The sequence below is a fragment of the Mobula hypostoma genome, chromosome 23, assembly GCF_963921235.1.
Source record: "Mobula hypostoma chromosome 23, sMobHyp1.1, whole genome shotgun sequence".
NCBI classification, from domain to species: Eukaryota; Metazoa; Chordata; class Chondrichthyes; order Myliobatiformes; family Myliobatidae; genus Mobula; species Mobula hypostoma.
The window spans coordinates 21,227,215-21,243,421 of NC_086119.1; the positions used below are offsets into that span (position 1 = coordinate 21,227,215).

At 41.1% G+C, this 16,207-nt stretch overlaps 1 protein-coding gene across 1 annotated transcript in view; it reads right to left on the minus strand.

Annotated features, from left to right (window-relative positions):
• The window catches only part of LOC134336949 (coronin-6-like), a 260,484-nt gene that overhangs the window by 79,715 nt on the left and 164,562 nt on the right, over positions 1-16,207 (minus strand). Inside the window, exon 3 of the mRNA XM_063031656.1 lies at positions 5,660-5,782. Within this exon, the coding sequence (XP_062887726.1) occupies positions 5,660-5,782 (123 nt within the window). The remainder of the gene's footprint in view (positions 1-5,659; positions 5,783-16,207) is intronic.

The window sequence follows — 16,207 nt, forward strand, 5'->3', positions numbered from 1 at the left end:
ATTTACCCCAGATCCTCAAAAATTTACCAGGTTTCAAAGATATCTGGGTCCGGGATGTTTCTTTAAATTTTCTTCTGTCACAGCGAGAAAGGTCTCCAAGATGGTGACGGGTGGCTGCTGTGATGCCTGCAAACTAGCAACCGACCAGATACCACTCTTTGAGGGTCCTAATCACATGAGAAGCAAATGAGATTTTTCATCTGATACCTCAAGTATAATGTGACATATAGCACAGTTTACCCTTATACTCACACAGTTTTTAACCTTGTGCCGGGGATGAAAGGGTGCAAAGGATGTAAAAGTTACCAAGTACTAAACAGAAAATCCATGCACACCACATTCCCAGAAATTAACAATAATCAAGATATATAAAAATTGGATTCATTAGCAGCCATTGGTGGATGCAAGAATTTTCACAATTTTGTTAAATTCATAAATTAAGAACACAACAAAATTTTGTATGTAATGACCATTGCCAATGTCAGCATCAACACGAAATAAACCAAAGTGCATCATATGTATTACCTTTCCTCAAAGATTATTTAAGACTTAGCATTACATTAAGGAGTAGTGCTCTATTGATACCAGAAATCTGGTTCTTGGCAAGTATAACATTTTAAACTGGGAAGTTACTATACAAGATCTTGGGATCAAATCCAAGATAATTTATTTATTTGTCAACCTGAGAGGGAAAGGTGGTATTTGAAGAGGTCAACTGAGTTTTGCATTTAAATAATTGTCTTCTTTCTTTTTTTCTCTCTATTTATATATGACAAAGCAATGTTTGTGAGTGTGAGTGCGAGGGAGAGTGGGAGGGAGAGTGGGAGGGAGTGGGAGAGTGGGAGAGAGAGACATATGCATGGGTGTAAGGAGTGTGTTTGCCAAGTGCTCACCATCACAGCAGGCTTCAAGGGATTGCAATAAAATACTGAGCCCTAGAGAGTGCCGATGAGGGGAGATGGTGTACGGTAAACTGGTACCCTATAGCATTTAAGAAAAGGAAACATAAAATATAAAGATGACAGAGAGATCCTGGGAGGGAGGAGATTGTTCCTGGTTGCAAGTTTGCAACCAAGGATTGAATATCTAATCTCTGATGTAACTTTGTCAATAAAAGCATCATAGATCCTTGGAATTTCCCATTCAGGGAAGTTGTGGGTGTTCAGTTATTTAATAAGTATAAAATTTAGAGGAAGAGTTTTGGCTGGTACTTGAATGAAGGGAAAGGGGGTTCATTTGCAGAGTTGAAATGGAGGTGATTGATCATTTATGATCTTGTGGTAGAATAGTAAAATAAGGTTGAAGAGATGAATGACTTTCATCTTCCCTACATTCCTCTGCACAATACTACAACAGATGACATACAATAATATTTGATTCATAGGTACCAATGATCTTTTCAACGTTGTGTAGACCTTAACTAAATTCCGGTTGACCAAAAATAACAAGAACTAAATTAAAACATTATCACTGACAATTTTTAAAGTATGTTTGTTATGAGGTGCTTCCATTTAGAATATTTATTGTCCATAATCTATCCAGTACTAAGATAATATTTAGCATATGTTTATATATGAAGATATGTCTCTACCAAAGGAGGTGTAAGGCACTCCTTCCCTCTGCTAGCCTGCAGGTCACCCTTGGGTACGGTGCAGCACCAGCTTAGCCCCCCAATCAGGATCATGTGAAGCCATGGAAGAAGATGGTGGATGGTCATATGAGCAGCTAGTGCATATCACAAGTCCTGGTTATGCAACCACTAATCTCTGAAGAGTACTATTAATGGCTGGGTTCACCTGTCATGTAAAGACACTGTCCAGAAGGCAGCAATGGCAAACCACTTCTGTAGAAAATGTTGCCAAGAACAATCACAGTCATGAGACTGTAATTGCCTATGTCATGCGGCATGGCATATAATGATTAATGATGGTGACTGCATGCTAATTATTACGTGAATATTTATTATTTGATATACATTTATTTTATTCATCATTCATGGTCCTTTAGATGATATATTGCACATTTCAATATAGATGCCCTGGAATATGATCATCTTTATTAAGCCTTCAAGTGACGCCTATCTATAAGGAGTGGAAATTATGAATTATTTCAGTTTGCAAATTGACTGGAGACAAATTGAGTGGTGTTTGTTAGCATCAGTTTACAAGGAAAGTCTTGTAACATGGCAACTCCTGAGAGTGCTCCTAAATCTGTGCCAGAGATCAATGCATTTCCCATGCAAATTGGAAGGTGTTTAAAACAAATACATTTTCCATACACTTCCCCTTCAGTGATTTACTTCATCTTTTATTGAAAGGCAATAAATAAACCTTTGAGCCTGTGCTTTCACTCATGCTGTTGCTTTGCTATATTTGGAAGTACATCTCCAAGTATATTGCCCTTGCTTCAAACTTTCCCTAAGAGACAACTTTGAGGATGAATAGCTCTGGATGTTTTTCTTTTCCTCTCATGGCTTAATTCATAAGGTCAAAATCTGAAACCTGGAGTCAGGGTCCTAGCTGATGGAAGATCGGAAGCTCCCTAAATCTCTGCCTAGGCTCGGGCATAAATTGGGCCTGGATGCCCTCTTTGACATTTCACACCATTTCTGAATTTCTTATCCATGTGGAGTACAAAACCAGCAGAATGCACTGGAAAGGCTAAGTTACTAATATATCCATGACGTGAAATGACATTTAGTCTCCCTTCAGTCTCAGTATCTTCTTTGAAGCGGTCTTGCTCATATTAGCCTTCACGGTGCAAGTCTTTAAATTGCACTCAAGCACAGCCATGACTGAGGACACCAGTCTTATTATTTATTCAGCAAGACTGCTTAGGAATGTCTGTAACCTGATGAGCCTCTCGTCTATCCAAGTACGCTATGCGTGGGAGCTTGCTCAGTATACATCACAGCTTCTGGTTTACCGCTTCAACCAGGATTTCACTGCAAGTTATCCCAGTCACTTCTTGCAGAAATTACAACAGAGGAGACTCAATGGAGTGTATTGCCAGTGAGTCAATGCTAAAAGTGTAGCTGCATGCATCCAGATAAAGCTCTTTTTGCACATTGGTTCTTTGTCAGTCTTTATCGTATAGTTTTTTCCATAAATTCTACTGTATTGCTTTTCTTATCTGTAAATGCCTGAAAGAAAATAAATCTCTAGGTAGTACACGATGACATATACATTCTTCGATAATAAATTTACTTTGACCTTGACTCTATCCTTAACTGATTTTTGTCATCCTCTTTCTCAAATGTTTGGAAATGACCCTTTTAATTAATAATTCAATAATTGTAATCAATATAAACATCTAAAATAAAATCTTCAGTTTCCTCATTTTTCTTTGTTCTATTGGTTGTATTAATATAGAATTTGTATTAATAATTCACTAAATTTCTTAATGCTGCAGAACTCTGTAGTATATATTATATATGAAAATCCATTTGGTGCCTGCAGCTGTGAATGGGGGACATGGCTTCTCCCCTGTAAGCAAGATTTAAAGAGGCAAGAATTTTCCCCCTTGCCACACGGAGTCACTGTAGCCTCTGTATAATGTCCTTCCCATTAATTCTAAAGCAGCACATGACAGATGATGGAAATCTGAAATAAAAGCAGAAGGAATTGGTGGTACACAGCAGCATCTGTTGTGGGAGAACCAGGGCTAATGTTTCAAGTCAATGACCTTTTGTAATCCAGTTCCTGCTTCATCAAACTGAAATATTAAGTCTTTTCATTTTTTTGAAGCTCAGCCAGCTGAACATTTCCAGCACTTTTAGCATTTACTTCACTTTTTAACATTCTTATCATGAATGACCAATGATATGTGCGACGGGGTCCTGAATTACCCCTATCAACTGGGCTTTTGAAGAGAGAGAGAGTGTTACTTAACACCGACATCTTGTTTTTAAGAGAGAGAGAGACGAAGACAGCTTTGGATGATATGGGTTTTCGGCAGCATGTTTACATTTCTACAAGGACGCTGCCTTCTTGGAAATTCTTACAGACAGGAGGAGCTGTTTGAGTGACCGCTAGTATTCGGCATAGTGAAATAAATAGAAGGTCAAATGATAAACGGACAGACATGGTTTTGGATACTGAATGAACTTTTTCGTGCCCACAGAAAAGGTGGGTTTTGGAGGATCGATCAGGCGGATTGATCAGTGGTTCTCGCAGTGTGAAAAGGGTGTGACCGGTGGGGAGTTATTCGTGTCCAACCCTCGCCTGGGTTGATAATTCCACCACAGAAGAACGGTCCCCTTTGTTGTGGTCACAGTCGGTGACTTCTAAAGGATTTCGGAGGAGAACGGGAAGATCGACAGCATCAGCTCACCTGAAGACTCAAATCTCTCCCTCTCCCTCTCTCTATCACTACTCAACTCAATACCACGAACTGACCTGAACTTTACTCATCACCGTAAGACTATCTATTTATCCCTAGCCACAAAATAATCTGCAGATGCTGGGGTCAAAGCAACACTCACAACACACTGGAGGAACTCAGCCGGTCAGGCAGCATCCGTGGAAAAGATCGGTCGACGTTTCAGGCCGGAACCCCTTTGTCCTGATGAAAGGTTCCAGCCCGAAACGTCAACCGATCTTTTCCACTGATGCTGCCCAACCTCTTGAGTTCCTCCAGTGTGTTTTTAGTGTTGCATTTACCCCTAGACTTGAAGAAGCATGGTTTTCATATATTTCCACACTTACTTATATATAACCATTGCTAACCTGTTTGATTTATCTGTATTTATATTACTGTATTGCGTAGTTACTAATAAATAGCATTAGTTAATGGCAATACTGGACTCCAAGGTATTTTCCATTTCTGCTGGTTCTTTAACCCGTCATGGGGTACGTGACATATGATACACCTGCATGAAGAATTATTCTTCATTACTCCAGACTATTGCTTCACTTGGAAATGCAGGCATCTTATTGCCTAACCCTTTAATATGTCATTCGGAAGATCACTGACCAGACAATTATATTACATATTAATAATATTATAGAAGTCTTCAAACATTTGGTGTCATACCATTGCAACACTGTTTTGGCAACAGTGCTAATACAGTTCAAAGCAAATGCCATCTAAATATTACCATATGTTAAATTAATGAGCTATTAATTAAAAATGAAAATCATAAGTCTTGAGAAAGCTTATGTCAAATGAAGGGATGCCAGCTTGAACTTCTTCCCCTCCCGCACCTTCTTATTCTGACTTCCTTCCCCTTCCTTTTCAGTCCCAATGAAGGGTCTCGCCCTGAAACATCAACAGCTTATGCCCCTCCACAGATGCTGCCTGAGGTGCTTTGCTCCTCCAGCATTAACCCCTTTTAAAAAGTATAGTGGAATCTGTGGTCTTCTGCAAAAGGAGATGGGATAGAAATATTTATGTAAAATACACATTTAAACAGACAAAATAAAGGAGTAGGGAAATGTACTTTCTGATAAATGGCAGCAGGGAAATCAGATTTTTCTGTGAAATAGTATTCCATAAATCCTGATGAAAGGCGTTAGCTGCAAGACATTGTTCATTACAATTCACCTTCTCACGGAGTGCTCTATGACTCCATGTAAACTGAGACAACTTTCATTACTGAAGTGATATGGTTAAACATATCCATCTCCAACTTAGCGAATGGGAAGAAACTCATCCTTACCATGACAGTACAATCCTCCGAACCACTGGCGATCACGTTATCATTATGGGGGCACCAATCAATATCAAGCACAGGAGCCGTGTGTCCACAAACCAGGGGGTGATTTTTATCCACACGTCCAGTCTGAAAATGAGCAGAGAAACAGCAAGCTTTATCAAAAGATCAAAATAAAAAAAAGACCAATGATTGATCTACCTATTTCACAGGAAGGATGAAAAAGTAATTTCACCTGGCAAGATTTATGAACCCATTTCATTGCCATCTACTATACAGATTCAGTTCACTGACTCAATGGCGACAAATCACCATCTGTTCTCCTGTTGCAGACAGTAAGGATATAAAATGGAGGAAAATGACACTTTGTCCTGGGCAAGACAAATTTCAAATTGCTCACTGTGCCTTGATTATTTCAACAGAATCAAATTCACCAGGTGCAACTCTCCCTTTGTATATGACCACTGCAGCCTATTTTATAAAGTAAAACAAACTACACAATTAGCACTGCAAATTGAGAGATTGTTGAGACATAAACTCAGACTATAAATCATAATGCATCAAACAATATACAGCCCTCTTGAGGAAAGTTCAGATTAATCTGTGCCCAGGATAAAATCATAATTCATAAGTCTTCTTTCCAATTACAGTAAAACTCCTGGATATGCTGAGTTGAGGCAGGCAAACACAGATTCTGCATCACAATCAAATCAGAAGTGCTCCTTTATGCATTCCAGTTGTGAGTTACAGATTTCTAAAATGCCACGAGTCTCAGACCTAGCCTGGCCCACAAACCTACCCTAGGTTGTGAAACGCAAACACGAGGAAATCTGCAGATGCTGAAATTTCAAGCAACATACATAGAAGTTGCTGGTGAATGCAGCAGGCCAGGCAGCATCTCTATAGATCTTCCTTCAGTTAGTCCTGACGAAGAGTCTCGGCCCGAAACGTCGACTGTACCTCTTTCTAGAGATGCTGCCTGGCCTGCTGCGTTCACCAGCAACTTTTATGTGCATTGCTAGGTTGTGAAATCTCACTTTTAAGTTTCGAAAAATTGGAACCAAACTGTCTAGGTTATTCAGGTCAGTTTTTTGCAGCACAAAAAGTGGATAACACTGACATAAATTTAAGAGGCATTCATATTTGATCATTTTATTATCATTGTGAAGCCAAAATTACTTTTCCTGAATTGTAAATCAGATGAAAAGTCCAAACTGAGCATGAGGTAAAGCAGAGTGAGACAGTTTCTACCCAGGGAGACTTTATCCACTTGTGATAGTATCAGATTGGCCCCAACTTTATATTAAAATATTTACACTGCAAAGCAAAAATTCTCCAGCCCTAATATCCTCCAGTACTACCAATATTCTCTTGGTGAGACAGAAGAGATTCACAGTTTAACAGTCACTGGTACAAAACCTTTTTAAATGACATACTTTTTGACATAGCAATTTGTGTGCATTAAGCAATGACACAAAATCTTTACGATTACATTAATCGACTGTTTTTGACATTAGGGAAACAACTTCATGCAGCAACAAATTGGGGGTAGTCAATCAGCACAATCATTTTGCAAAGACTTGTTCACAAACACCTAAGTTGGAGTAACTGTCCCACATATCAATTGAGTAAAAGCTTCACTTGTGGATAATCTCACTCCCCACAACTCCTAGCTGATTGCACAGCCTACAGACTCACTTTCAGGGACTCTGCAACTCATCTCCTCAGCATTATTTATTTATTTATTTGCACATTGGTTGTTTGTCAGTCTTTATTCGGGTATAGTTTTTCATAAATTCTCTTCACTGTCTTTATTTTCCTGTAAATGCCTGCAAGGAATTGACGCTTAATGAAGTGTTGTTGCAGGAAACCCTCATCCATCGTCAAGGACCCCCACCATCCAGGCCATGTTCTCTTCCCACTGCTGCCACCGGAAAGGAGGCACAGGAACCTTAGGTCCCACACCACCAGCTTCAGAAACAGTTATTACCCCTCAACCATCAAGCTTCTGAACCAGAGCAGATAAATTCACTCACCCTAACACTGAATTGACTCCACAACCTATGGACACACTTTCAAAGATTCTACAACTCATATTCTCAATATTTATCACTTATTTATATATTCTTATTTTGTTTGATGTTTTCTTTTTTATATTTGCACAATTGGTTATCTTTTGCACATTGGTTGTTTGTCCATCTGTGTTGTGTGCAGTTTTTCATTGATTCTCAAACAGGAATTCTGCAGATGCTGGAAATTCAAGCAACACACATCAAAGTTGCTGGTGAACGCAGCAGGTCAGGCAGCATCTCTAGGAAGAGGTGCAGTCGACGTTTCAGGCCGAGACCCTTCGTCAGGACTAACTGAAGGGAGAGTGAGTAAGGGATTGGAAAGTTGGAGGGGGAGGGGGAGATCCAAAATGATAGGAGAAGACAGGAGGGGGAGGGATGGAGCCAAGAGCTGGACAGGTGATTGGCAGAAGGGGATACGAGAGGATCATGGGACAGGAGGTCCGGGAAGAAAGACAAGGGGGGGGGACCCAGAGGATGGGCAAGGGGTATATTCAGAGGGACAGAGGGAGAAAAAGGAGAGTGAGAGAAAGAATGTGCACTCAGGTTGGAGGAACAACACCTTATATTCCGTCTGGGTAGCCTCCAACCTGATGGTATGAACATCGACTTCTCTAACTTCCGCTAAGGCCCCACCTCCCCCTCGTACCCCATCTGTTACTTATTTTTATGCACACATTCTTTCTCTCACTCTCCTTTTTCTCCCTCTGTCCCTCTGAATATACCTCTTGCCCATCCTCTGGGTCCCCCCCCCCCTTGTCTTTCTTCCCGGACCTCCTGTCCCATGATCCTCTCGTATCCCCTTTTGCCTATCACCTGTCCAGCTCTTGGCTCTATCCCTCCCCCTCCTGTCTTCTCCTATCATTTTGGATCTCCCCCTCCCCCTCCAACTTTCAAATCCCTTACTCACTCTTCCTTCAGTTAGTCCTGACGAAGGGTCTCGGCCTGAAACGTCGACTGCACCTCTTCCTACAGATGCTGCCTGGCCTGCTGCATTCACCAGCAACTTTGATGTGTGTTGCTTTTCATTGATTCTGTTGTGTTTCTTTGTACTTACTGTGAATGCCGGCAAGCAAATAAATCTCAGGGTAGTATACGTGACATAAATGTACTTTGATAATAAATATGTTGAACAGTGACATTTACATACTTTGATCATAAATTTGATTGACAGCCTGGCATTATCATGCTTACGGGAGCTTACTTTACAGACAAGGACTGCCGTCTTCGTCACAGCTCACAGGTTCCCATATTGTATCCCTCTATTACTCTGTGATGCTGGATACAGCAAGGACTGCGAGATCAGCCAACATGCCAGCTGTAGAACTGAAGGCCTGCACTTCTGAATGAGTTGTGCCTTTATCCAAGCTGTTCCAGTAGAGCTACTATACTTCCATCAAGATGAAAAATTGCCCAGGTATGATCGGTTTTCAAAATGCAGGATTAATTCAATCCATTCATGAAAAAGGGGATGGAAGCCACAGTCAGTGGTTTTACTAAACGATTATGAGGATAGTCAGGTGTAGAACATTGCCCGGAGAAACTCGTGAATTGATGTAACTCACAAAACATAGGAGAGACTTAGCAGATCAGACAGGACCCTTGGAGGGAACTAGACCGCCAATGTTTCGGGTAGAGACCCTTCACCTGGACAGAAAGACTTGGGGACCAGGAGAGATAGCCAGCGTTAAAAGGTGGAGGAAAGGTTGGAGCTGGAGCTGGCAGGCGATAGGTAGATCTGGGAGAGGAAGGGTGATGGGCAGATGGACGAGCCGAGAGTGGAAATAGTGACAGAAGCTTGGGGGGCAGAGTGGTAAGTGGAAGTGACAAAGGGCTGAAGGTGATGGAATCCGATGGGAGAGGGAGGTGAAGCTTAGAATAAAGGGACAGAGGCGGGAATGGGAAATGGGAGTAGTGGCAGAGGGGAACTGGTGGGAGGAGTTTATGAGTGGTAAGTAGGTAGAACAGGTGAAGGAGGGAAATGAGACACGGGGGAAGGGGTGGCATTGGAAGTTGGAGTTTCAGTGCTCCCGATAAGGGTTACAACCCAAAATGTTAACTGTGTATTTCCCTCCATAGATGCTGCCTGAACTGCTGAATTCCTCAGGCATTTCTGAAGATTTCAGCACCTGCAGAATCCTTTTTGTCTCAGAGTTCATGTTGCTGGGTTGTATGAATAACCTGTAGTGATGTCCTGCATCTCGAATGTTTGGCCTCGGATAATGGCAACCGTCTTCCCTTGTGGTGTAGCATTCCAGTCACTGGAGTGTTTACCATAAGACCATAGATAGGAGCAGAATTAGGCCGTTCAGCACAGGAACTCTTCTCCACCATTCCATCATGGCTGATTTATTATCCCTCTCAACCCCATTCCCTTGCCTTCTTCCCAAAACCTTTGATGCCCTGAGTAATTAGAAACTTCACTTTAAACATACCCAATGACTTGGCAATTAGTTCCACAGATTCACTACCCTCTGGCTAAAGGAATTCATCCTCATCTCTATTCTAAATCAATGTCACTCTATTCCAAGGCTGTGTCCTCTGGTCCGAGACTCCCCCACTACAGGAAACGTCTTCTCAACATCCACATAAGCCTTTCAATATTCAATAGGTTTAAATGAGATACCCCCTCATTCTTCTAAACTCCCAAAAGTACAGGCCCGGAGCCATCAAATACTCCACATGCACTAACCCCGAACCCCTGCATTCCCAGAATCACTCTTGTGAACATCCTCCTGATCCTTTCCAATGCAAACACATCTTCTCTTAGATAAGGGGTCCAAAACTATTCACAATAGTCCAAGTGCAGTCTGACCAATGCCTTATAAAGCCTCTGAGCTACGTCCTTGCTTTTATAGATAGATACTTTATTGATCCCAAAGGAAATAACAGTGTCACAGTAGCATTACCAGTACAAGGATGTACAAGTACAGTATACAAATTATATTCTAGTCCTCTTGAAACAAATGCTAACATTGCATTTGCCCTCCTTACCACTCACTTAACCTGCAAGTTAACCTTAAGGGAATCCTGCACAAGTACTCCCAAGACCTTTTGCACCTCTGGGTTTTGAATGTTCTCCCCATTTAGGAAATAGTCTACACCTTTATTCCATCTATCAAAGTGCATGGCCATAAACTTTCCTCTACTATATTCTATCTTCCTCTTCTTTGCCCATTCTCTCGATCTGTCCAAATCCTTCTGCAGACACCTTGATCCCTCAACACTACCTGCCCCTCCACCTATCTTTGTAGCTTTCGCAAACTTGGCCACAATGGTCTTTGATGTAGTCATGCCAGGGCACCTTATTGCCTCTTTTAGTCAGCTGCTGTCTTGATATCAAGGCTAATCACTCTCACCTCACCTCTAGAATGCAGCTCCTTTGTCCATATTTGGAGATAGTGTGATGACCTTGCATATTTCCAGTTTGGGGTTTGTGCCAAAGAAAACTCAATCCTAGTCCCCAATTCCCACTATTTTTCTTCCCTGAAAATCAGTCCTGGTCCCTTCATGGACCACAGTCCATCCCAACATGTCTGAGTAACAGAATCATCAAAAGCACAATGACAGTAGAAACTACACAGTCCCTGCCTCACAATTCCCGTCTGCAGCGCATCGCAGGGCACAACAGAATCCTCACCTCTGCAGAAGAAAACATTACTTTTCACAGTATTTGCAGGCACCGTCTCACTAACCAATGAAAATGGCCAATAAGGCAGGGTTCATTCCTAATAAAAACAGAATGTTGGAAATATTCAGCAGGTAAGCCTGTGATGCCCAATTGCACCCATGTGACCAATTAGCCTAGTAACCCATATATCATTGGAATGTGGAGGGAAACCAGGGCACCCAGAGGAAACCCCACGGTCACGGGGAGAATGTGAAAACTCCTTGCAGACAGCGAAAGAACTGAACCTGATTTGCTGACACTGTAACAACATCATGCTAACCGCTATGCTATTGTGTTGCCCCTTATCCATCCTTTCATTTCTGATGAACTTTTTTTTAATGAGTATTTCCAGATTTTATTTAATTTTTATTTTAGGTTGGCAATGTTTTGCCTCAGAATTCATTCACACCATTTCTGACAGATTCTTGGCCTGACAAGGTAGGTATCTCTCCCCAAAATAGTGGAAGACTGTCTGTAAGTTAAACTGCAGAAATGTTTAATTAAACAAAAGAGCATAGAGAGCGGCAGGAAATATTTCCTTTTCTGGTGCCAGCTTGTTTAATACTAACAATGTAACGATGTATATTTAGTATGCAGTTAGTCACATGGAACAATTCTTGAGCAGATACACACCCAATAAGTCATATACATTACACCCAGGAAGGCAACAATAGTAACACAGGATCAAAGAGAAAATTTTCATTCTCTTTTTTCAAACCCTCAGTAGCATACTATACATTTCCAGTATGTGGTCTACAGTGGCTTCCTTCAGTGTTTGTGCGATTAGCAACAAGTCTATAAATACTTTTCTCTTACTTCCTCCTATGTATTTCTAAACCAAAACATCAAAAAGAAGTTTATTAAATGAACTTTCATCTCTGACACAATGACAGAACTTACCAAATACTATCGATACTGGTTAAATGGAACACATTGAGAACAGTACACTTTGGCTCAATTAAGTGGCACCCCAATTTGTCAAAGTTCCATAGAAATAGTTAAAAAGGTTTTAAAAGAAAGATAAACTGTTGTTTAACTGACTAACAAATTATGTATTTAAATGAAATACAGAACAAATCAGAACACTACCAATACTTCTACAGTACTATAAGACTGTATGTTAGTTCCTAATATGTATCATTGGAGGAATTCATCCTCTGTATGCTGCTGTGTTCTTTTGATTGACTGTAAATGAACTGGTGGTGGCATCCGTTAATCTCATGAGACCATCTGCGCCTGGAAAGTCTTGCTTCAGTCTGTGTTAGAGCAGCGTCTGTTGTGTAGAGGCCCACACGGGAGTGACAGTGTCGGCTGCAGTGACTGCACTTGAAGGCTCTGTCCTCCAGTGTTGTCTTGGTGCTGTTTTTCCGACGAGTGCGCTTTTCTTCAGCAGCAAGCCTCAGCTTCTCTTCTCCTCTTTTTAGACCTCTAGTAAATGACCTTTGTAAATGAACAAAGTCAGCACATACACCTAGTGCAGATAACGGGCTGCCTTCATACAATGCTTTCAATGATTGCATCTGTAAAACCTTCATTTTCATTGTAACATTCGAGATGATTGTCAATACCTTCAAATTCTTCATAGTTTCTAACTTCCTCAATGGTGAAATGGCTTCATTTTCACTCTCACACCTCAAGCCTGAATGCTTGAAAATGCAGTGAGCAAAACAGTTCTGAAATGTCTTACTGCATATTTCTCACCAACTATCAATGAGAAAGATCACTGCTTTTTGAACACAATCACATGCTACTGACGGTATTTAAAAACTGCTTGGCCGCACTCCCCTCTCCCAATTAAATGGCACAGTGTCCCAAATAAATGAAGGGACACTCAGCTATTTTCTTGGTTAATTTTTTATTAAGAGTTGTCCCAAATAAGTGGCTGCCCCAATTAACCAGTGGCCCAATTAACTGAAATCCACTGTATTTAGCCTTTTGCTACTTTGGAAGGAAATACTATTACAGAGAATTTTATTCATTGAAGACTGGGGCCAACTTCTTGCTGTTAAAAATGAATGATCATTGAACTGAGCTGTCAATGATTAGCTGACATGGTCAATGATTATGAAGGTGGGATCTGAGGCTTCTCAGTTTCCAAGTTAACATCAGATGGCAATTATGTAGCTCACACAAATACTTAACCACAGCCAGTGGGAAGTCCTGAATCACAGATCTCATCCAAGTATTTTGCTAGTTTTTTTATATATCCGTACTTTTCTGAGAAAAAGGAAATGCATACAATAGAACTCAATTCAAAATACATGGCAAAGAGGCATGAAAGGAATTAGAAATCTTAATCATTTGGCCCCACCAACATCAACAGTACAGAGCAGACACAAAGGAAGTTGTTTGGCTCTGAATTTATGGAGGAGATCTTTACATTCATGATTTTTATTTATATATAATTCTTTATTTTTATTATTTATTCTTTATAATTGTTGAATATTGGTGTTTTTTGTTGCATGTTGTGTCCTGAACCAGCACATCACAGCAAATTCCTAAACATTGTGAATCTATATGGTGAATAAAGTTGATCCTTGATCCCAAGGAAAAACTGGTGATCGCTAAGCTAAGTTTAAGTTACCGCTCCCTCAATTCAAATCATAAAGAGCAAATTATTTTCACAATCATGAGAAAATCTGCAGATGCTGGAAATCCAAAGCAACACACACACAAAGTGCTGGAGGAACTCAGCAGGCCAAGGAACAACTATGGAAAAGAGTAAACGGTCGAAGTTTCAGGCTGATGAAGGGTCTCGGCCTGAAGCATCGACTGTTTACTCTTATCCATAGATGCTGCCTGGCCTGCTGAGTTCCTCCAGCACGTTGTGTGTGTTGCAGCAAATTATCTTTTTGTGTTAATATTAATTAGAAAGCTGCGTATGAGCAAAATCAGTTACAGTGCTGCCAAGCAGCTTCTTGGCAATATGTATAATTATGGTGTGGAACTGGGGAGGAGAGATGGAACTCACACAAGCTACCCTTGTTACTCTCTCATCTGTCTTAGAAAAGCAAAGACAACTGGAGAGGCACTTAAGAGGAAATACTTTGTGACCGGTCCTGCCCCATAGGAGAAGGAATGAAATCATCAGTCAGGGCATTGAGGACAAAAGTTGGGATGTCACGTTACAGCTGGACAAGATGTTGGCAAGACCACATTTGGAATATTGTGTACAAGCCTGGTCACCATACCATAGGAAGGATATGACTAAGCTTCACCAGGAAGTTGCCGGGAGTGGAGGGCTTGAATTATAAGGAGAGAACCAATTGTTTTCCCTGAAGCGTATGTGACTAAGAGGTGACATTTTAGAGTTAATAAGATCATGAGGGGCATGGATAAGGTGAAGGTGGACAATCTTTTTCCCAGGGAAAGAGTGCCCAATACTAGAGGGCATTGGTATGAAATGGGGGAAAGATTTAAAAGGGACCGGAGGGGCAGGTCTTCCCATACCGAAGGTGGTGGGATATGGAACGGGCTACCAAAAGAAGTGACAGAAGCAGGTCAATAATGACATTTAAAAGATCTCTGACAGGCACATGGATAGAAAGGATTAGAGCAGGGGTTCTCAACCCGAGATCCACGGACCCCTTGGTTAATGGTGGAGGTATAAATAGGTTGTGAACCCCTGATTGAGAGGGATGTGGCCAAGTGCAGGCAAATTCACTTCCCAAGATTAGCTCCTTGATCAACATGGGTAAATTAGGTTGAAAGGCCTTTTTTCCTGCTGCATAACACTATGAGTATATTAAACTAAATAGTTTTCTTTTTAAACAACCACCAGAGTAACACACACAAAATGCTGGAGAACCTCAACAGGTCACGCAGCATCTACGGAAAGGAATGAAGAGTTTCGGCATTTCGGGAGAAGACCCTTCATCAGGACTGGAAAGGAAGGTGGAAGTAGGCAGAATATGAGGCGAGGGGAAAGAGTAAAAGCAAGTAGGTGATAGGGGAAGCCAGGCGAGGGGGAAGAATCCCCATGGTCGTTTTGGGCCAGGTGGCCTCTCTCAGTATAGCACGAGGAACTGGAGTGAGTAGCAAATCTCAACGGTAAATCCACTGAAGAGATGTGCGAGTGTTAATTGCGAACACAATAGCCAGCTCTCCAGCCTTGTCGAAATAATGTACTCACATTATGCCTGCTCTGTGAGAGCAATAATGACGTTTGGGTCATGTAGCAGACTCAATAATGGCTATTTATCAAAATGCAGAGGACAAACACAAATGGTTGTACATAATGAAAACATGCAGCCGCAACTTGGGCAGAGGGCACAGGTTTCCTGGTGCATGCTGTTCAATGGCAGATAGCGGAGGCTTTTAAGAGTGGCCTGACTGGTCCAACAGAGAATAGTGGTCTAATAAGAGAAGCGGACGTACCAATTGAAAAAAAAAACAACTAATAGATTGATCATGGCAAAGCGTTCCCAGATCCATCACTGCATTATTTTCTCTTCAAGTGACTAATAATGTAGGTTAAATAGTCAAATCATGGAAGTAAGGAAGAGACCCAATGGACAGAGGCATTCAGTTCCCTGGTTTATCACCACAACTCAGTTTGCAATGTTGCTCCAGCTGCAGGAAGGAAGGTGGGATAATGAGATAGAGTGATGAAAGTCACTTGCATAACCCTAAGCCTACTTTAGCAACAGAAGACTACTAGATTTGTCTCTATTTTTATTTTGCACTAATATATTGTTTTGACTGTCTTTATTCTCTTCATGGTCCTGAGTAATTTATGTATGTTTTATGTTTTGTGCATTCTCTGAATCTATGTGCCTGCAACGCCACGTAGCAAGATTTTTATTGTCTCTGCGC